Source organism: Eumetopias jubatus, unplaced genomic scaffold, assembly GCF_037043125.1.
Source record: "Eumetopias jubatus isolate StellerSeaLion01/CBP00866 unplaced genomic scaffold, mEumJub1_p1.0 scaffold_2, whole genome shotgun sequence".
Lineage (NCBI taxonomy): Eukaryota > Metazoa > Chordata > Mammalia > Carnivora > Otariidae > Eumetopias > Eumetopias jubatus.
This window is the reverse complement of record NW_028274808.1, coordinates 169,707,562-169,730,185: the sequence shown is the minus strand read 5'-3', so window position 1 is coordinate 169,730,185 and position 22,624 is coordinate 169,707,562. Positions and strand designations below refer to the sequence as shown.

At 37.0% G+C, this 22,624-nt stretch overlaps 1 protein-coding gene across 3 annotated transcripts in view; it reads right to left on the bottom strand.

Annotated features, from left to right (window-relative positions):
• Positions 1-242: 242 nt before the first annotated feature.
• Positions 243-22,624, bottom strand: part of PDS5A (PDS5 cohesin associated factor A) — a 135,052-nt gene continuing 112,670 nt past the window's right edge. For 2 of the 3 annotated variants that reach the window (XM_028087460.2, XM_028087470.2), the window contains exons 27-33: positions 19,030-19,162; positions 18,340-18,459; positions 16,391-16,453; positions 15,301-15,446; positions 13,693-13,801; positions 9,806-10,158; positions 243-3,633 (exon numbers count right to left, since the gene is read on the bottom strand). In XM_028087460.2, the coding sequence (XP_027943261.1) occupies positions 3,630-3,633; positions 9,806-10,158; positions 13,693-13,801; positions 15,301-15,446; positions 16,391-16,453; positions 18,340-18,459; positions 19,030-19,162 (928 nt within the window). In that variant the 3' untranslated portion in view covers positions 243-3,629. Of the gene's footprint in view, positions 3,634-9,801; positions 10,159-13,692; positions 13,802-15,300; positions 15,447-16,390; positions 16,454-18,339; positions 18,460-19,029; positions 19,163-22,624 lie in introns of those variants that run through there. The other variant, XM_088021198.1, reaches the window with a different exon arrangement.

Genomic DNA, 22,624 nt, shown 5'->3' with positions numbered 1-22,624 from the left:
AAATGGGACCCACATGTTCTTGTTGGCGTTTCATCTTTTTAAATTTGAGAGAGAGAAAGAGAGAGAGAGAGAGGAAGTGTGCACAAGCAGGGGGAGCAGGAGAAGCAGGGTCCCCACTGAGCAGAGAGCCCGATGTGGGGCTCAATCCCAGGACCCCAAGATCATGACCTGAGCTGAAGTCAGATGCTTAACTGACTCAGCCACCCAGGCATCCCCATCGGCCTTTCAAATAAGACACAAAATGAAGTAAAGAAGGTTTATTACTCTTATGGAAGTGAAAAATTAGAGCTCTGTTTACAGGCTGAGGAGGTATGTGATTATGCACATTCATTTCCATTGTTCTACACTGTTGCTGGCTTACGACCTTTTTACTTCTTGTGAGCACGCCATCATTATTATTGAGGCAGGCTGCAAAGCTTGTCGTCAGACTGTTAAGAGACTTGCTGGTCTCCAGTGGTTTCTATGAACAGTTTATCCATGTGAATAGTGAAGGCAGAAAAGTCTTGACAATACAAATATCAAGGTGTTGAACGATAATCCCACTGAGGGTAAAATACAGAACCAGGCAGGATAGCTAGCTTTATTTCTCATTCTGTTCATTTCTTATTCCGGATACATGCAATTTACTTGCTCTTCATCAGTTTTTAAAATAAATGTGCATGTCCAAAATTTGCAATAAATAGATGTATCATAGTATAAATGGAAGGCCACTTTTAGTTCTTGGGTTAAAAAGCAACTTCTAAAGTTTCCCAAATGTCTATCAGAATTTATCATCTATTATGTTCTCCCTGTCACTGTAGGTCAGATCAGCGTACATAGCCAGGAAGTTTGAAGGTTTTTTTGATTTATGATTACATTTGATTTCTTATAAGGACATGCAGACTCCAGAATCCAAAGAGAAAATATGCAAATATTTTATCAGCTTGTGACATTCCAGGGGGTACATGAATATTCAGGGTTCCACACTACTATATAATGCTGCATTTCTTGGTTTTATTTGAAACAATGCATATTTTTAGCATTTTATGGTAGGATTTTACACTCATCATTTACACAAATTACAAGGTTCTGCTTCAAGTCTTTAAAAATTTTTTTTTAAAAATTCAGCCCATGTGCAGCACAAGAATATGCAAAACTACTTTACATTATACACACTTTTTATCAAAGGAGATACAAAATTCTGGCTTGTAGTTTTAGACAAATACAAGAAGCTTCAAACTAGACACAAAGGGTTAACATTAATTCTCAAATATAAGTCTGCACTTTGTGTTGTATTTCTCTGAGATGTGAATATCAAATTCCTAAGGGATTTAACTTTTTCCTTTTTGCAAAGGAAAACTGACAAATGTCCCTTAAGTCCCTCCCCATCATCTCAATCTTGTTATCCTCCTACTCTCCCTTCCCTTAGTGCCAGATGCATCATATTATGAAACCAGGGGCGCCATTTACATACACCTGAGGACCAGATCCTTTTAGCTAAACTCCTCTCCTGCAAAAAATCGAAGCAGCCACAAACAGATGCAAAGGGTTCTGCTACATTGTTATAAATATGACTTAACACTAGGTAATCTAGTCAGCTGTGACACTGAGTAATCAAAAGGAGTTGAAAAAGGTCCCTACTAGTGTGCTTTTTATTGGTGACAGATCAGTGGCCTTAAGAATCAACTTGTCTGATGCTAAGAGCACTTTAAAATCTTTCTAAATATACATGTCCACTGTTTGCTTGAGGGACTTCTCTGATGCTTATGCATAGATATTCTTTTTCAGCATGTTGGAGGCAATGTTTTATACTTCTAAAGGGTAATGAAGAGGCAATAAGAAGAGTGAGGGCTTTTCCTGCCCTTTTAAAAGGTATTGTTTTCTATCACTTGTATCCACTGTTCCCTAACCATCATCCGATACCTAAATGTGTGTACATGCGTATTTGAAAGAATTACCCATCTTTCACTGAGTCAATATACAGCCAACTCTTGATTATCTATAAGTGACACTACTAGCAAATTTCACATTTAACATAATCATTCTTTTTTGACATAGCTCACATTCACTGTTTTACATCCCTTGCAGACTACAGCCTTGCAAGACCAACTTCTAACACAAGTGTCATTTGTGTCTTCTGACCCTCACTAGGAATGTGCAAGGCAACTGAGTGAGCACATTCAGTTAGGGCTTCGGGAAAGAGCCTCAGGTACAGAATGGGGGCAGATACAACTCTGAGCATAAAGAAGGACAAATCTCAAGTTCCTCTTGAAATAGCTCTTGCAATATACTTGGTTTCATTAAGTTTGTGATTTAAATTGTGACTGCAAAACTCAAAACCTGAGGCATAGCCACTATTTTATATAGATAATGGAGAGTTGGCTGTAATCATGTTGTTTCTTTATGACTTTATTAGCCCTTTCACATAAAAACAAACTCACAAGAAAACATAATATGATAAAGAGATTAAAAAAGACTACCATATGACATCTAAAAGCATTTATTTTATGCAAAAAACTTAAATATGATTATGTGTACACAAAAAGTGCACACATTACCTATGCTGAACAATGCCAAGAAACAATATATTGATGCAACAGTTGTCTTCTAAAATAAACATAAAAACTGAGCCCAGATTGGCAGACAAAAGCAAAATACTTATTTCCCAACAGCACAATGCTGAAGATTGACAGCAATCCTAAACACCTCCAACTTCCTTACAAAGCTGCCAAAGTCCAACTATTTAAAAAAATTGACTTTTTCTTTACATCAATAATAAAAATCTGGTGACAAACATTATAAAACCAAATGCTGGGCAGTTTTTACTCCTTTAAAATTCCAAATATTCCAACATAATCACAGGAGTAAAAACCATTTTAAAGTGATATGCTTTATGAAACAAACAACAATATGTACATTTATTGCAAATTATATTAAGCTAAAATGGAGGGGAAATCAAAATATGAAGTGATATGAAATCAATAATAATTTTATTTTCTCACTCTGATAAAAATCAGAAAGCAACATTTATAAAATTGCCACCACATCACTTTTCATAGCAGGGAACTGAAATCTGTACATCTCATTTTTGCAGAAAAGTAGGCAGGCAGAAAGAATTATACATAAAAGTTTCCAAAAGGAAAAACAAAGAAATATTTAATCTGATCTCTTCTAAAAAATTAATTCAGTAGACTTTTATTTTTTTTCTGTGTAACATGGGAATTCCTGGCTCTAAAATTGATGAATTTTCAGTGTCAGTGTAAGGACATCTTGTTACTTTCTTTAAAATAAAAACTGCAGCATGGAAATTAATGGTGTATTATGCCTTTAAACTCCAGATATGCAGGAACTGGAACCAAGTGTTAAGCAATTTGCTTAATTATTGACTTTTCGTGAGAAAAGTCTAGGGGGGAGGGTAGAATAGAGTTGCTTTTAGCTTCTCTCTCAAGAGTTTCTGCTGTACACTTCCATCAAAGGACTTGTGGTCATGTAAAAGGAAGTAATAGTTTCTTTCAGTTTTCAAGGCAGAAAGTGTATTCTGAAGTTAACTTCATTTTCTGTTCAGGGACATTTGAATCCAAGTTTTTGCAGAAGCTGAAGCCTGCTTCTGTTTGGCTTTCATTTTCTCCCTTTGCAAATGAGTTTTCTTTTTACCTTGGGGAGGGAAGTAGAAGAAAGAAAAGTTAGAAAAGATGTAAACACACCAAACGAGAATTATTTCATTTCTATAGTTATTATCTAAAAATCTCAAAATTATTTTCCCATTTTCCACCTGAGACCTTGTTTTAAGGAATCTTTCTCTAAACTATATAAACACAGGGTGCCTGGGTGGCTCAGCTGGTTAAGCGACTGCCTTCGGCTCAGGTCATGATCCTGGAGTCCCGGGATCGAGTCCCGCATCTGGCTCCCTGCTCGGCAAGGAGTCTGCTTCTCCCTCTGACCCGCTTCCCTCTCATGCTATCTCTCATTCTCTCTCAAATAAATAAAATCTTTAAAAATATATATATATAAACACAGACAAAAAAAGAAATACAAATCTTGGGCCCCAAATAGAACTTGTAACTCAGAAACTCTGGGAACCAGTTATCTGTGTTTTAACAAGCCCTCCATGTGATTTTGAAACATATACAAGTTTGCAAGCCAGTGGCTTGGACCAAGTCATAATGCATAGTTTCTTCTACAAATAAAAAGGTATTGGAAAAAAAGAATAATGGAGGGAGTATATAAGTTATATTAATTGTATTTTCTGAAAATTATGAAGGACACTTTACCAATCCACTGATGTTAGTATGATGGTAATAAGTTCATAACTTCTTTAAGCCATATTTGAGACTCAGACATAAGATATTTTCTTTTTGCTTAATGTAATATACATCAGTTTTTAAACTATTATTCATTATATACTCACTCTTCAAGTATGGAAATGGCTATAAGTAAGATATTGATACAATTTAGGGGCGCCTGGGTGGCTCAGCTGTTAAGCGTCTGCCTTCAGCTCAGGTCATGACCCCAGGGTCCTGAGATCAAGCCCCGCATCAGGCTCCCTGCTCAGCGGGAAGCCTGCTTCTCCCTCTCCCACTCCCCCTGCTTGTGTTCCCTCTCTCGCTGTCTCTCTGTCAAATAAATAAAATCTTAAAAAAAAAGATATTGATACAATTTATAAAAAATTGAAATAACATGTCTACCTTGAACATAAAAAAAAAACCAATGAAGAAGTTTTTATTTTCAACCATTAGGTGCTGCTACCCAATGGCAGATTTGCTTACAATAATAAAACAATAAAAGCTATTTATTTGAAATAACTGTAATTTGTCATTAGTATTACTTCAAAATGGTATTACAAAAAAAAGTTACTGGACATTTATTTATAAGCAGCAAAAAGAAGTTCTCGCTTCCAGACTGGGTAAACACATACATCTTATTGGTTTTTTTTTCAAATATTTTGAGACAGAGCATGAGGAGGGTGGTAGCGGCAGGCAGAGGGAGCAGCAGACTCCCTGTTGAGCATGGAGACTGATGTGGGGCTCGATCCCAGGACCCTGGGACCATGACTTGAGGCAAAGTCAGACACTCAACCAACAGCCACCCAGGGGCCCCAAACACCTACATTTTAGTATACTAACAAAAAAAACCAAAAACCAAAAAAAAAAAAAAACCAAGGAGGAAAATTTAGCTTAATTCTGTTAAAGAGGTCAGAGGAATCAAATCCCCACTGGTCCTATTACCCTAGTAAGGAGAGAGAGTCTGATTTTTGGAAGCATGAGCATGGGGGATATGGTCTCTCTTCTCTCACCTAACTCCTCTTTGGGAGGAGGAAGAACCCATCTAATTTTAATAGGTGAGGGGTGAGGGGTGGGAGGAACTATAAGCATGCTGGGCTTGTCCTCTCCTGGATTTGTTTTCTTTTGCCTCCAAAAGGGGCATTCAGGTCAGCCTGTGGTGGTTCAATTTAGAGGCAAGGCATTAGTAGCCACCTGGCCTGTCAATTTCCACATCTTTCATCAGCCGTATCAGTATTAAAACTGGTCTCCTTCGCAACAATTCCAAACTTGGGAGAAAGATAAGGGAGTTGTTTACTTGTATTCCACTACATGTACATTTTATTAAGATGACAATGCTTAAAAAACAAGTGATTAAGATTCTTACGGAGACTTGTTATATAAAACAGATTTAATAATGTGATATCAAAGAATCCCCTGGAAGCTGCCTGCTTCAACTTCAGGAAGCTTCCCTTTACCAGCTCTGAGTCCTCAGTATCTTCCTGGCTGCTCTCACAAACTTTTAAATGATCCAGATCACTGGAAGAATTTCATGGACTTGATTCCATGTCCAAAAGTGAACTGTCATCACATCCAAGCACCTGGTTTCTAAGAAATGTCATACTATTTTGATAAAAATTCACCGGTTACTGAAAAAGTATTCATATCAAAGTAATACATTGTTGGGTAATACATGAGGATACATACTTAGGGATTACTATGATTTTAAGATGTGAACCCAGGCAATGACAGGAAACTTTCTCAATATACAAATGAGTACAGGAAGTACGAAATTCTTTGCTTAAAAAAAAAAAAAATCCAAGATTCTTGAACACTTCCACACTAAGCATGCTAAGCAAAACATATTCATCCAAAGATGGGAAAACTATAATGTTTTCCTATAGGTAATTTCTTTCTATTTAGTTTCCCCAGAAGTCCCAAATTTAAGGACTGTTTCTCCCCTGGTGTTTCCTGATAGTCTCTTCCTTGTGGAAGAATTTAGCCTTATAAGTGTAAGCAAAACATACTGAAGAATCAGTAGACCTATAAAAATACATTTTCAATGTAAAATGTTTGGAATTGTTTGCCATCTCAAAAACACAAAGGAAAAACAAGTAAACTAAATATTTGAAATGATGATCTACCCTTCACCCAAAACTCAGAAAGCCAACATTAACTGTCCAGTTGTCAGATACTGTTTCCTGACCGTATTACACAAATGGCTATTATAAATGTATAGGGTAAATCCAGGAATTTTCTCAAAAGAAGTAACAATTCCAAATAGAGCCCAAAATACAGAAGGGAACATTTACTGGAATGAATGTGCGCGCGTGCGCGCACACACACACACACTAGCTGAGGGAATAATACATTTACTGGAAAAATCCAAGGGGATCTAAAAATTTTACAGTTAAGTTTACAAGTTAAAACGCTCAGCATCAACTCTCAGATTAAGAAGTAAAATCTAGGGGCGCCTGGGTGGCTCAGTCATTAAGGGTCTGCCTTCAGCTCGGGTCATGATCCCAGGGTCCTGGGATCGAGCCCTGCATCGGGCTCCGCAGGAAGCCTGCTTCTCCCTCTCCCACTCCCCCTGCTGTGTTCCTGCTCTCACTCTCTCTCTCTGTCAAATAAATAAATAAAATATTTTTTAAAAAAAGACTAATTTTACCTTAAAATACAATATAGCATGGCAGTTACAAACCCTGGAGGGACACTGCCTGGGTTTAATCCTGGCCCCACTATATAAGCAGAGACCAAAAGCTACATGGGGCCCCTATACCTGGGTTTCCTCCTCTTTGTAAGCTGGGAATAATGGTACAACTTACCACCAAGAGGTGTTTTGAGGATTTAATAGGTTAACAAAGAGCTTAAAATTGAGCCTGGCTCATAATCAGTACTATATTAGTATTAGAGTATTATTCCTATGTAGCAATTTTTTTATTGTAGTAAAATTTATATGACCTAACATTTACCATTTTAACCATTTTTAAGTACATGGTGGCATTAAGTACATTCACAATGTTGTACAATCAAGGTGATTCATTTCTAGAATGTTTTCATCTTCCCCAAATGAAACTCTGTACACCCACTAAACACTAAAGCCTACTCCCCCTTCGTCCTGGTAACCACCATTCCACTTTCGGTCTATATGAACGTAATGGCAAGTGCCTCATCTAAATGGAATCATACGGTATTTGTCCTTTGGGGTATGGCTCATTTCACTTAGCATAAATGTCCTTAAGGTCCATCCATGTTGTAGCAGGTGTCGGAATTTCATTCTGTTTTATATAGTAATTACCAAAAAAGTCCTATACTTTTACTGTATCAACTAATGTGAAAGTTTTCTGGTTTCTTCTGGAGTTGACAAGCTAGGGAGATAAACTCTTTGAGGGCAAGAACCTTTCTACTTTGGATACATTTGCACTGCCAACACCCAGCATGATGCTTAGCACTCTTATCAGTTGAGTATTTGTTAAAAGAATGAACGACAAGGAGCAATACTGATGTGCCTACAAGGCATTCAATTCTATACAAGAGGGGATCATGAGCCGTACAGTTTGTGGAGTAAGTGAGCTTTCACTCAACAGTTCATCAGGATTCCAAGCCAAGCTTAAGTCAAATGCTAGAACGTAAAGGCAGAGTTGTATATTAGGTTTAAGAAAAGACAAAGGGAAGCTTGGGAGAAAGTTTCAGAATGTACTTCTATATTTTGTTAAATTAGTAGCAGACAGTTCAATCACAAGTTTCTGAAATACGTGTGCAAAATATTTGATCTATTCTACTGAGTTAACACAGTACAGAGTTGTCAAGAACATCTAATTTAACCACCTAGCTTCACTAAGAATATAAAACCATCACAGAACTCTGTTTTGGCTAACACACTGCCCCCCCCGTGACCTAATAGCCAGCATACTTGAGACTTCTAAGGTGTTTTTCACTCAAGACATTTTTAGATTTTCAAGAAGGCTCAGTGCTATTCTTAACCAGTCTCTGGCACCGAAGCTGCTTCTGTTGGTTTGATGATGTTGGGGCACATGATGCAGCAAATTAAGAGCGGGGGCTTTACCAGGCGCTAATCAGAGACAAGGTCTGGTGGCTCAAGTGGCCTGTGTGTGATGATCAGTACTAATGGAACGCCCAGAATAGAATTTTAGAAACCCTTCAGAAAATTCTGGCCATCTCAAAGGAAAGTGTTCAACTTTTGTGTAACTGAAAAGTGTATTAAGGGGTAGAGACTCTAGAATTCAAAACAATGGCTACAACAATGAGCATTTATTCTGTGAAAGGCACTTGGTTAAGTGCTTTATATTTACTGATCCATTTAATTCTTAGGACAGTCCTTTGAAGAAGGTATTATTATGCTGTCTTATTGAAGACAAAGAGGGGGCTGAAGTTAAATATGATCTAGATCTGAGGAGAAAAATAATAAATATGCCCCCAATAGCTTTCATTATTACACTTACTACACATAAAACTAGAAGTGAGTAGGAGAAACACCCATTACTTAGATCAGGTTTGGGCCTGAATCTGCTCCCATGAGATGTTGTAAAAGGTAGCTTGAGACACTTAAAATATAAGATTTAACATGAATGGTAATTTAAAAAATGTACTTGTTAACACAAGGCAACACCATACTTTATAAAAATACTGAAGCACGATGGTAGGATCATCCTGAGATGATCAAAACTGTCTCCTTCCTACAAGGAATTCAGATGCTTACAGTCTAATTCAAGGGGAGATGAGTTAGGTACAGACATACAAAGAAAAAAGAAGGGGGTAGGGCTAAGTTCTCTAACTATAGGCCAAGGCTCAGAGGAGCCAACTTCTAGATCTTCAGCTGGACCACCACCATTACAGGGTAGAGAAGCTGAAGTCCCAGCCCAAGAATGATCAAAGATGAGCAGCTCTGAGGTGGTTTCACTGGAGAGTGGGGGGAAGAGTTAAGTTGTTGACTTATATTAAAATTAACTCTTAACTAAAGAGGAATTCAAGAGCAGGATATACCTGTTTGTGTGTCATGACTTGAGACTCCCTCCACCCCCTTTTAAAGATTTTATTTATTTACTGACAGAGAGTGAGAGCACACAAGCAGGGGGAGCAGCAGAGGGAGAGGGAGAAGCAGGCTCCCCACTGAGCAAGGAGCCCGAGCAGGCACTCAATCCCAGGACCCTGGGATCATGACCTGAGCCAAAGGCAGATTCTTAACTGACTGGGCCACCCAGGTGCCCCATTCTGAGACCTTTTCACCCAAAAGGTAGACCTTTAAATTAAGTAAAGCCCATGTAACTATGTGAAGGATACCAAGCAAAATTTAATATTGTCCTTGCTAGTAAGCAGAAATACAAAACATGATATCCTAATTAAAAATTAACCAAAAGAAACAAGATCTCTCTTCAAATTGGCATCCTGGAAGTTATGAGACCAAAACAAATGCCATTATAACCTACTCAGGAAAACCAAGGGCAGTTTTCAGTCCCAAATGCCTAGGTGTTTAGGGGTGACCGGCACATACTAAGAATAAAACAAAATGTCTAAATTCACAGTCCAGAAAGAATGGTGTCCATTACCTTTGTAAGTCAATCTGTCTTTCTGCTGGTGCTGCCTTTTTGGCTCCGTCTTGCAGTTTGGGCGCTTTGGCATTACCTGCTTCCAGACCCCCAGGGCTTTCCTGACTGACTGCAGCTCTCTTTCTTCCCTTGCCCAGAGGTTTGTTTATGTCATCAGTTTTGGTTGCATTGCCCTGAGATTCAGACTTGGGTCGGCGCCCTCTCCTGGGTTTTGAAGGGGCAGGTGGTCCTGATTCGTCTACTTTCTCATCTGTTTTTTGTTGGATGTTCTCTGCTCCAGATGCCGCTACACTTCTTTTCTTTCCTCGGTCACTGCTGATGTTGCCCTGGGTAGTTTGATCAGAATTGATCTCCTAAAAGAGCACAAAACAATTCTATAAACATAAATTCCTTATATATCAATGATCTGTATTGGAAAGAAGTATTTTGAAAGTTATTTTCGAGGAGCTAGAATTCCAAGTCTTCTAATGAACTCCTCGAGGGTAAGGACCTGAGAGCAGGGCCTGCCATGGGGCTTGGCATATATAATCTATGCCATAAATGCTTATTAAAATGCACAGGTGGTATATATAGAGAAAATCTACTCAGTTTTGCTTTCACACTCATTCTAAATGAAAAGGTCCTTTTAATCGATGGTATGCTCTAAATTTATCACTTTTTAAAAAAGGGGAGCATGTCTGCATAATTGAATATGCTCTTTATCTATGATGCTCCTTTGACTATAATAATTTCTGTAATTCTGCATAAGGTTCTTCAATTTCTCACTCCATTCATACATCCTAATTTTTGTCACTTTTTGCTGCAATCATTAACCTACTTTTTTTCTGAACATTTTTTTTAGTTTATCAAATATATGTGTTAAGTCATCTAAAATGTTCAAATCCCATTTTAATATAACATATAATGGACATTAATAGTATTTAGAATCGAAAGTGACCTTATACAAAGGATATTTAGGAGTCATAATTTTAACTGATAAAATTTTAATTGATTAAAGGAAGACAATGGAGCACTATTATCGTCCAAAAAATCAGTTATCTTTCCTATTAACTAATTTTCATTTCCCCCAGAAAATCTTTTCAGAATGACTGGGTAAAAAATATTTATAAATCTTTCATGATTCAAGAAAATTTACTTAAATGAAAACTCATGAAAATAGTAATTTAAGTGAAAAAATTCACAAATCAGTGTTCCACCTTGCTGGGTAGCAATGTCAAGTGTTCCACGTCTTCAAGGAAGCAATATGGAAACATCTAAAATCTGCAATACATTTTACTCTTTGACTCAGCAATCCCACTACTAGAAAGTAAGCCCATAGAAATAAAAAATCACCAGTAAATGTTTGATGCACATTTAATTTTTAATGCAACATTGTTTGTAGTGACAAAAAAGGGGAAGGGAAATATTTATGTGTATATACACGTGAAAATGTAAGACAAGAAAAAAATTAATACAGATTACTTTTTTTTTAAGATTTTATTTATTTATTTGACAGAGAGAGACACAGCGAAAGCAGGAACACAAGCAGGGGGAGTGGGAGAGGGAGAAGCAGACTCCCCGCTGAGCAGGGAGCCCGATGCAGGGCTTGATCCCAGCACCCTGGGATCATGACCTGAGCCGAAGGCAGACGCTTAACGACTGAGCCACTCAGGCACTCCGATACAGATTACTTTTTAAAAGGAACAAAAGCTGCATTAAAAATCATGCACATGACTGTATTTACACATTTATGAATATTATGTACATGTGCATATGTTTAAAGAACTCATTAAAAGACAAATGAAAGAGGAAACCCATTGGTCAGCCACAGGTATGAAGAAAAAGAAGACTCCTTCAGGACAACACTGGTAACACTGCTTGCCTGAATCCATGGGGTATGTCTTGCTTCTTTTAACCACCTCCCTTACTCATCCTTCATATTACAATTTGATTTCCCTCACAGAGTAAATAACAAGAGAGAATGTCCTGATTTTTTTTTTTTTAAGAGATAGGGAGGGGCAGTAGAAAAGGGAGAGAGAGAATCTTAAGCAGGTTCCACACCCAGCACAGAGCCCAATGTGGGGCTCAACAGCACAACCCTGAGATCTTGAGCTGAGCTGAAATCAAGAGTTGGACACTTAACTGACTGAGCCACTCAGGTGTCCCAAGAATGTCCTGATTTGTAAACGCCCATATCTAATTTGCTGGATAATTTTTATACACATAATAAACTGGTTTACGCATTAATCTCTTCGAAAAATTGGTTAGCAAGAAACACTCTCTTCGATCTTTATCTTCTTTTAGTATACCAAGACAGTTTCTTGAGCCTAGCCGACTTTGGAAAGAAATGACAATTTATGGGAGACCTGACTGGGAAGTGACTAAGTTTTGTCAAAATACAACCCCTGTGTGTTCAAGGCTATAGTGAATTTGTTGAAACATTCTTTGGAGGGGCGCTTGGGTGGCTCAGTCGGTTAAGCGTCTGCCTTTGGCTCAGGTCATGATCCCAGGGTCCCTGCTCATTGGGGAGCCTGCTTCTCCCTCTGCCCCTCACCCTGCTCGTGCTCAAATAAATGAATGGAATCTTTAAGGAAAAAAAAAAAAAGAAACATTCTTAAAAAAATTCTTTGGAAGTGTGAAAAAGTTAAAGTAAGGGTTTGGAACACTATTATAGATTATTGGAACACTATTATAGATTAATCATAAAGTAACATTTTGGCTTCTCAAAAATTACAATTTAAATATCACATTTATCTTTTCTATTATTCAAGTATAACTGACATATAACTTCAATTTATATCTTACATAGAATTTTATATCACAGGCTAGAAAAGTTATAGTTGTTTGTGCCAGAAAAAACTTTTTTATCCCTGTACCACCTCTTCCTACACATTTAAGTATGTTTAAATGAATGTCTGTGGTAATATGCATTTCTGTATGTAAGTTTGTTTAGGTGAAAACTGTTTAATTCTATACAAGAACCCCACAATATTCAAGTCTATTGGTTTCTGAATTCCAAGAGTCTGACAGTGAGAGGGCTCCCTGTTGTTTGAATCTACTGACATACTGAACTTCAGATGACAAACAGCAAGAGGTTGAATAGTAAGAGACTGATCTAAAAATGTATCATCACCTATTCAGTTTGAATTCAGATAATGAGTTTGCATAGTTCAGCTATTGTGGAATAACTGTACAGTCTTGTATTTTATGTATCCGAGGGTGATTCCTAAAACATTTGATGAATACTATAAATATATGGTGGGCAATAAAAAGATAAATATGTTGAGAATATGATTCTGTAGGAAAAGAAGTAATAGTTATTTCCATACCATTGCTACTGAGGTAAGTTACCAGTCTCATTCTATAGTTTAATGAAGCTCAGAGAAGCCCAGCAATCTCCCTAAGTAAACACACAGCCAATGAGTGGCAGAGCCAGGATTCAGGGTCTGATTCTTACCAATGTTTCTCTCCTGCCACAAAACTGTTAAAATTGGGTGCCATAATTATAAGGTCAACAATAAAGAATGTAGCTGTTACACAGAAACTCAAATACATTTTAAAAGATTAACTCATAAATTTAACTTTTAAAAAATAGAAAAAAAAACAGTGTATACCTCTCTTATAGGAGTCAATAAACTTGAAAGTAAGATCTCAAAAACTCTCAATTCCTACTCTTTAAGTTTTGGGAGTAGTAGTGCGGGAGAAGGGTACTATTATAGGTGGCTACATCAACTCTTGAAATGGGTGGATGTAGGCAGTGGAAGCACGGTAAGTGTAGTGAGAGGTGGTATACACAAATGTAGAATATGTAGTATATATTAACTTGTCAAGTGGGGGTTTCTTAACATCTACCATGAAACTGTAATAATCTCTGGGAGAATTCCATTTGTTAAATTTTAAAAATTTACCTTATTCTTTACCGGGTCAATATTCTTTACAGGTGTGACAGAAATAATCCTCACAGGGTTCTCTTCATTTTCACTAACTCCAGTTTCTACTGCCTCTGAACTCTGTTCCCTGTTGAAGAAAAATAAACCAAAGCTTCTTTATTTCACCACATGGACAGACAGCCTACCCTTTCACTAACCAATAAGGAAACAGAAGCTTAGGCTAGTTTAGAAGCCCAGCCAATTGAAGCAACATTAGCAAGATTCAGATCTTCTGTGGTTATAAGACCACTGCTGTATTATATCATGTTACTGATTCCCTTTAACCTTACTAATGTAAGACACAAATGACTGCCTAAAACCACCATACAGAAACATAAGCTGTCTAGAAACAAAATCATACAACTATTTTAAGACTTTCTCTTAGGGGTAGGAAACCCTAAAACAAAGTAAAAATACAGTGATAGATGTATTATAGTGTATAGTACAGTTGTCTCTAGTGTGTGTGTGTGTGTGTGTGTGTGTGTGTGTGTGTGTGTGTGTGTGTGTGTGTGTGTGTGTGTGTGTTTTAAGATTTTATTTTTAAGTAATCTCTACGCCTCTAGTGTGTGTGTGTGTGTGTGTGTGTGTGTGTTTTAAGATTTTATTTTTAAGTAATCTCTACGCCCAACATGGGGCTTGAACTCAAAATCCCGAGGATCAAGAGTCGCATGCTCCTCTGACCAGGTGCCCCTCCAGTCTGTGTTCTTAATGCTCTGTAAGGGAGGGGACTGGAAGAAGAGGTCACAGGGGAGATGCTGGAGACTCACCACTTCTGTAAACCACAGATGTTCCATGTTAATTTATATTTTGGGGTTCTACTGCTAAGAATGTGTTTATAACAACACCAGTTGAGTTTATACTTAAAATTTCATGAGTAAGAATAAAATCTTTAAAAGCTTCAAATTTTAGTGTTGGTAAGAGCAGGGTTAGGTGGAAATTTTTATGCAGTGGCTAACATGGTAAAGACATGTTAAAATAAACATGGAATATTCTTGTATGTAGAAATGTTATAACAGTGTCATCTTAACTCACGCTATACTAATTTGAGTTAAACATTAAAAAGCATATAAATTCGATTTAAGAGTTCTATATTCATAGTTTTCCTAAGTGTTCATTTTTCTTATATAAACACTTCCATGAAAATTAGTTATATTAGATATTCCTAAATTTGGGGCACCTGGGTGGCTCAGTCGGTTAAGCGTCTGCCTTCAGCTCAGGTCATGATTTTGGGGATCGAGTCCCACATCGGGTTCCCTGCTCAGTGTGGAGTCTGCTTCTTCCTCTACCCTTCCCCCCATCGAGACCTCTCTCTCACACTTGTCTTTCTTTTTCAAATGAATAAAATCGTAAGAAAAAAAAATTTTAAATTTGTTCCATTTACTTTTTTACATACTTAGAATGTTACATGGGTTCAAAATGTAACTGTGCACTCTTAATTTCCAACATTAATTATACTAAAACTCAGTGCTATTATTTTATGCCAAAATGTTTCCTGAAGTCTATGTTTGTGATCTAGTGCCTTAGGTAAAAATTAAAAGATGAACCAAGTAGTGATAGTAACAAAAACAAGTGGAGAAAAAAAATTGCCTTGATCGATTTCCGGTTGAAGGGTTCAGCTCTGAATTTACATTAATATTGCTTCCAGTCTCAGCTCCAGTGCTTCTAACATACGGTTTCCTTCCCGTTGCTGATAAAGGCTTGTTTACTGCACCTAGTACTCCAGCAGGTTTTGGCTAAAAATTACATATGCATATTATTTTACACCTTACTGTAAGGAATTCACATAAATTTAGACACATGTAAAAGATACTGTTTAGCCTAAGCCAAGGAATTGTTACTTTAGAAAGTTAAATTCTAAACTTATTAGAAATGGTAATTTTGCAAAATTGAGTTTGAATACAGTTACAAGTCACAAGTATTACCTCTACTTAAAAATAACTTGGTAGTATTTATTTATTATTGCTCAATCAACATAAAAAGTGCCCCTGAAGATGAACCATGAGAGAAGATGGACTCTGAAAAACAAACTGAGGGTTCTAGAGGGGAGGGGGTGGGGGGATGGGTTAGCCTGGTGATGGGTATTAAAGAGGGCACATTCTGCATGGAGCACTGGATTATGCACAAACAATGAACCATGGAACACTATATTAAAAACTAATGATGTAATGTATGGTGATTAACAATAAAAAATAAAAAAAAAAAGTGCCCCTGAAACACACAGCAAAATACGTAAATATATAATGAAATGTCTTATAAACTATTAAATGTATATAATAGTTTAGACAGTTTTTATCAAAAATTAAATTTCTTTTGTTCTTTTAGGTGTCATGTTACTTTCACAGAATATAAATTATCTAGCTCAATACTTTAAAATTATTTCTTTTTTAAAATCTGCATATCTAAATTTATTATACCATTTTTCAAGAAAATCTGCTTTGTGTATTATCAGTAACTTGAAGCCTACTAGTACTGATGAGAACACATGGTTGTAATTCAAGAGTCATTTATGGCAGAAAAAAGCCTGAGCGAACAAATGCTTTAGATGCTACAATCCACAATACGGTCTTTAAGAATCAGGAACTATAAAATCCATGGGGCTTTTAAAAGTTATTTCTAAGAACAGCAGAAGTAATGTACACATGAGATGAAGATTTCCAAATTATCTAGTACACAATACCTTTCCTGTTAACAGAAGTACTCTAGTCTCTTCTGAAATATAACTCTTGTCATTACAGAAATCCTACAAAACAAACAAAGTGAACATGTGTATTTTTATTGTCCAAATAAGACTCTTCAGGCACTGTGCCTTATGATAACAATTACATTTGGGCCAGCATACATATTAATTCCTCAAATAAAGCATATTTAATGAACCATGTCATTAAGTCTAGCTTTAACTCAATGGCACATAAGACTTGGCAAATACCAGAGCTCAATTACTTAAATCACATTTTAAATAAAACACATTCCTATTTTTTTCATATAATTCAGGGCAAATAGTCTCCAGATTATTCTCTACTCTATTGTAAAATTTAACTTCATCTGGGATCCCAAAGCATCCAAAATGGTACAGTACATATATTAAGCACTTAATATTCACTAAAGTAACTCCACACTGGATCTCAAGAAAATTACCCTCATTGAAAAAAAAATTATCACTTTAATTGAAAATACTGGTCCCACATCGGGCTCCCTGCTCAGCAGGGAGTCTGCTTCTCCCTCTGACCCTCTTCCCTCTAGTGCTCTCTCTCTGTCACATAAATAAAATCCTAAAAAAAAAATATTGTTTCTTAGAACCATAAGAAGACTGTCCAAATCAAATTTACATTTGGCATGTAAATACACTGCCAAAATATAATTAAGTGAATTATAATGTTCTTTGGCGGCAGTGATGTTTACTAGTTAATAAATGAATTAAACCTAATGTGGACACTGATGGTACTTTCTTGAAAGTTTTATCTATATGAAACTTAAGAATCCTTTGATGCTTCTGTTAAATATCCGGGAATAGCACACATATAAACTACAATGGTGTCACATAACTAAAGTGATTCACTATGACCAAGAAGTTTATTAATTTTTTAAGTGATCTCACTTATGTTCTTCTGTAAAATACTCTAAGGGAGGGTATTACCCTGAATATTCTGAAGCATGTCTTAAGGTTTGAAAATGTATAAAAACTTTTAAATGACGTTATTTTTTCCAATTAAAAATACTTAGGACTCTGGGGGCACCTGGCTGGCTCAGTTGGTAGAGCATGTGACTCCTGACTCGAGTCCTGAGTTCAAGCCCCACGCTGGGCATGGAGCCTACTTAATTAAAAAAAAAAAAAAATTAGGATCCTGTTTTCTAAACAAAGAACAGGAAGGTTAAACTTCCAAATACTTCCTTAAAGCAGTAAATAAATAGAAAACTTTTTTCTAAAAAAAGTTTTTAAATTTCGATTAGTTGGAAAAATAAAGAGCTTTAGTTAGCTGGAAAATTTACTTAGATGGAAAACTTAATTTGCTGATAGCAGAATAAATGATGTATTAATTATTACTACCATTTACTGAATGCTTATTATGTGACAAACTCATAAAATTATAGACAAGTATTAATAATTGTTCATAGGTATTATCACCTGCATTTTAGAGAGACAGAAATTGAGGCTTAGAAGAGTTAACTTGTCTGAAGTCCCTGAACTTAGAAGCTGCTGATTAGAATACATCACTTGCCGAGACCCAATTCTGTTAATTCTAACATTTTATTTCATTTATATATATATATATTTATATTTACACTGTACCAAACATTTTATTTCTTGCCTCATAAAATATAGTGTTTTAATAAAGTGAGATTTAAGCAATTTAAGAAATCTGAAAACTCCTCTTAAATACTAGAAATATCCAGAAGGAATAGCTCACGCAAGAATACCACCATAAAGCTTGATTTGCATCCTCCTACTCTGTAAGGTGAGAATATTTGTTCAGGGCTTTGGAAGACAATCTCCCATTCCTTGATATAAATACAAAGAGCTGTTTCTTACTCTGTAGTCAAGAAAATCCACTATTTGCCACTAGGGTTGATGGTAACTGAAATTTAAATTAGTTTAGTGTGGTGGAACAATGAAGAGAAAAAAATTACCTTTTCAGGTTGTGTAAAAAATTTCAGTGGAAGGACTGGATCCTTTGGTGAATCTGCATTGCACAAAGCACTTTTACTATTTATAACACACAGAGCCACATCACATACTGTATAAAGTTTCTAAGGAGGAAAGAGAGAAAGATCATATATAACTTTCAGTAGCACAAAATAACCGCAAGTACCAATTCTACCAAATGTATAAAATGAAATCAAAAGAGGGATATGTGGGTATTATTTATTCCTTGAACATTTCACATTTGTGTTTGCATTTCTTCTTATGTAGCCTCCTGGTAAAAACAAAAAACAAACAAAAAAAAACCCTTTACCTAATTAACATGAATGTCGAGTATGCATTAAAAACAAATAAACCAAACCAAACCAAGGGAAACATACAAAAAGGAATACCTACTTGTCTGTAACTTATTAAAGATTTGTAGGACAGCAGAGTAGTAAATTTTATTAGTTCTTATCCCCCTGCTCTGTAGAAGTTTTAATGTCCTTTTCAGGGTAATAAACATTCCTCCAGTAATAGAATTCAATTATAATACAATAAAACTGACCATAAATATGTATTTTTATGAACATTCTGTAATCTAATTTATTATGTAATAGGAAAAATAAGTGGGACAAGGACTGTAATATTTTCTCCTGTAATTATCTTAATACACACTGGCCTAACACATATCTTACTTCATTTGTCTTGGATTCATCTGGAGACTGGGCATCTTTTGTTAACTTGATGTTCTCTGCCATCTTCTTCATAAAGGCATGGCTATTGTTTTCATTCTTTGTCATTAAAACTTCAAGCATGAACCACAGGCACCTAAATGATAAACATTTTCGCCTATTAAAAGAGACTAAAAGTAGGTGCTTTGCTTAATGGATTACACATCTTATTGGGAAGGTCTGTTGTCTGGATATAACAAAGTACGAGTAAAATATAAACTAAACCATAAAATATTTTTTTTTAAAGATTTTATTTATTTATTTGAGAGAGAGAATGAGGTAGAGAGAGAGCATGAGAGGGGAAAGGGTCAGAGGGAGAAGCAGACTTCCTGCTGAGCAGGGAGCCCGATATGGGACTCGATCCCGGGACTCCAGGATCATGACCTGAGCCGAAGGCAGTCGCTTAACCAACTGAGCCACCCAGGCGCCCTAAACCATAAAATATTAAAAATGAAAACAAAGCTTAATACAAGAAAGTCTGACAGCTTCATGAGGCATGTAAAGATTCATTCTGTAGGTATTCAATAGACATTTAGATGATTTGACATGTATCACTGCCCAGCAATGATGAGGAAACCAGCAGGCAGCAAAGCCTTTCTTCTTTTGACTATTTGCAAACTATGCAGGTCTAGGATTTGCATGGAATTCTGCTGTGACATGACTCCAAATTGCATGTGCACAGTAACCAGTCATTCAGCTAAGCAGTCACAACTCAAACTATTTTTGCTTTTCCACTTATACTGTATACTCATTTAATACATAAAGTATCTGAAGGGAATACCTGAATTTCTACAGTAAAAGTGAATCCCAAATCAGGATGAACATTAGAATCCTTGGGGAACCTAAATCAACAAACCTAGGGTAAGGCCTGTTTGTAATAAGTTCCCAGGATGATTCTCAGGCAGCCATGGGACTTACTGATTTACTGCATCAATAGGGGAGAAAAAATTTGATGATAATGTATGCGTACTTCTTAGTCTATATTCTATGTAAATGTTTTGAGGGACTACTGTAAGGGGGAAATTTAGCACTAGGTTAATGGAGTTCATTTTTAGCAGACCTGTTTTAAAAGAACTATTATAGTGAGTCCTTCAGGCTGAAATAAAAGGACACTAGACTGTAACTTAAAACCATAAGAAGAAATAAAGAACACTAGCAAATAGTAAAGGGTAACCACATTAAGTAAATATAAAAGCCAGCATTACGGGGCTCCTGGGTGGCTCAGTCGTTAAGCGTCTGCCTTCGGCTCAGGTCATGATCCCAGGGACCTGGGATCGAGCCCCGCATCGGGCTCCCTGCTCGGCGGGAGGCCTGCTTCTCCCTCTCCCACTCCCCCTGCTTGTGTTCCTGCTCTCGCTATCTCTCTGTCAAATAAACAAATAAAATCTTAAAAAAAAAAAAAAAAGCCAGCATTACTGTACTTTCAATTTTAACTATTTTTACATAAAGACTTTAAAGGCAAATGCGTAATAATTACATCTATGTAAATGGAAATAATGTAAAAAGATATAATTTCTATCACAATATCAATACGAAATGGAGAGGGGTAGAGTTGTATAGGACAAAGTGTTTGTATACTATTGAAACTAAGCTGCTATTATTCAATCTAGGTTGTTAGGAGTTGTAATCTCTAAGAAAATAACTAAAAATACACAGAAAAGGGAATCAAAAAGGTTCACTACAAAAAACAAGTAAATACAAAAAGAGAAGCTGTAATGAAGGAAATTAAGTAACAACATATATAAGACAGAGAAAACAAATAGCTATATGGCAGAAATAACTCTTTACCGGTAATTACTTCAAATGAAAACAGATTAAAAGCCCCCAATTAAAAGGCAGAGATCAAAATGGAAAAAGAGGAGAGGAAAAAAAAAGATCCACCTATGTCTGTCTACAAGAGATTTACTTCGGTGTAAAACCACAAAGCATCTTAAAGTAAAAGGATAAAAAAATACATATATTTCATGCAAATGATAACCAAAAGAGGGCTGGTAGCTATTTTATGATCAGAAATAGATTTAAGGTAAAAAAAAGATTGTAAGAGATCCAGAAGTACTACACTGATAAAAGGTTCAGTTCAGCAAGAAGATACTACTATCATAAAGACATACAAACGTAACAGAGCCCCAAAATTACATGAAGCAAAAATTGAAAGAATTGAAGAGAAATAGATGATTCTGCAGTAATAATCAGAAATGTCAATACCTTATTTTCTTTTTTTTTAAAGATGTAGGTATTTATTTCAGAGAGAGAGAGAAAGCGTGAGAGTGAGCACAAATGGGGGGAGGGGCAGAGAGAGACATCTTCAAGCAGACTCCCCCCTGAGCATGGAGACTGATGCAGGGCTCGATCCCACAACCCCGAGATCATGACCTGGGCCAAAACCAAGAGTTGGACGCTTAACCAACTGAGCAACCCAGGTACCCCTTCAATACCTTATTTTCAGTAATGGATAGAAACGCACGCCAGACAGAAGATCAGTAAGAAACCGAGAACTTGGTCTGATTCAAGATGGTGATGTAGTAAGACCCCAAGCTCACCTTCTCTCAGGAACATACCACATCTACAGCTACATATGGACCCAATTTCCTCTTAAAAAACCTAAACGCTGACTGAGTGATGACTACACATTAGGCACAAGAAAAAAAAAAACACATCAAAGTGGGCAGGAGAGGCTGGGACACAATCTCACCATGAACCCCACCCCAGGTGCTGCGACCCACAACTGGGAGGAAACTCAAAATACCTGGACCGACCTTTTTCCTGAGGAATGAAAGGTTCAAACCCCACACTGATCACCCCAACTTCTAAGACAGGAACTTCAGAGATGAATCCCCGAAATGTCCCACAGTGGGACCCACAAATCTAGCAATCTGAGAAATGACTCTTAAAGGCTTTGTGTGCTGGAACTGACCTGCCCCAGGGCCCAGCTCAGAAGCAGCTTAAATAACCTGCTTAAAACCTTCACCTGAGGGGCAGGCATCTAATTCAACTTACACATCTAGGAGCCTGCTGGAACATTCCCTAGGGATGGAGAATGGGGAGTGCCATCTTTGCATTCTCCCTTTGCTGTGCTCCAGAGGATGAGTAGCTCCCAGAAGGGAACCTTTACACATGTCTGGTGCCCTGATTTTTGTGGGTGCTGCCCAGAGGGACATCTCTTGAACACCTAGCTCTGGAGAACAGAGGAGCTTGTATTTCTGGTCACATGGGACCACAATAATAATCACCTAGAAAGGAATTCAGAACCCTCCCTGGTGCTCCAGTTTTTGTGACTGCCGCCAAGGGACACTTCTACATCACTTGACACTGGTGGCCAGTGGGGCGAATGTTCCTGGGTCCCAAAGGACTGTAACCAATGTGCAAAGAATGCCTAAAGAGCTACCAGCTACCACCCCTCCCAGGCACAGCAAGAGGCAACTGACCCAGGACCCTGGTTTTTCTGTGAAGTAGGCCTATTAACTAATCATCATAACTGCGGCCTGAGGTGCAGGCTTCTAAGTAAAACAATCATCTAGAGGCTGACTAAAATCCTTCCCAGAGACCTTGGAGGGCAGGT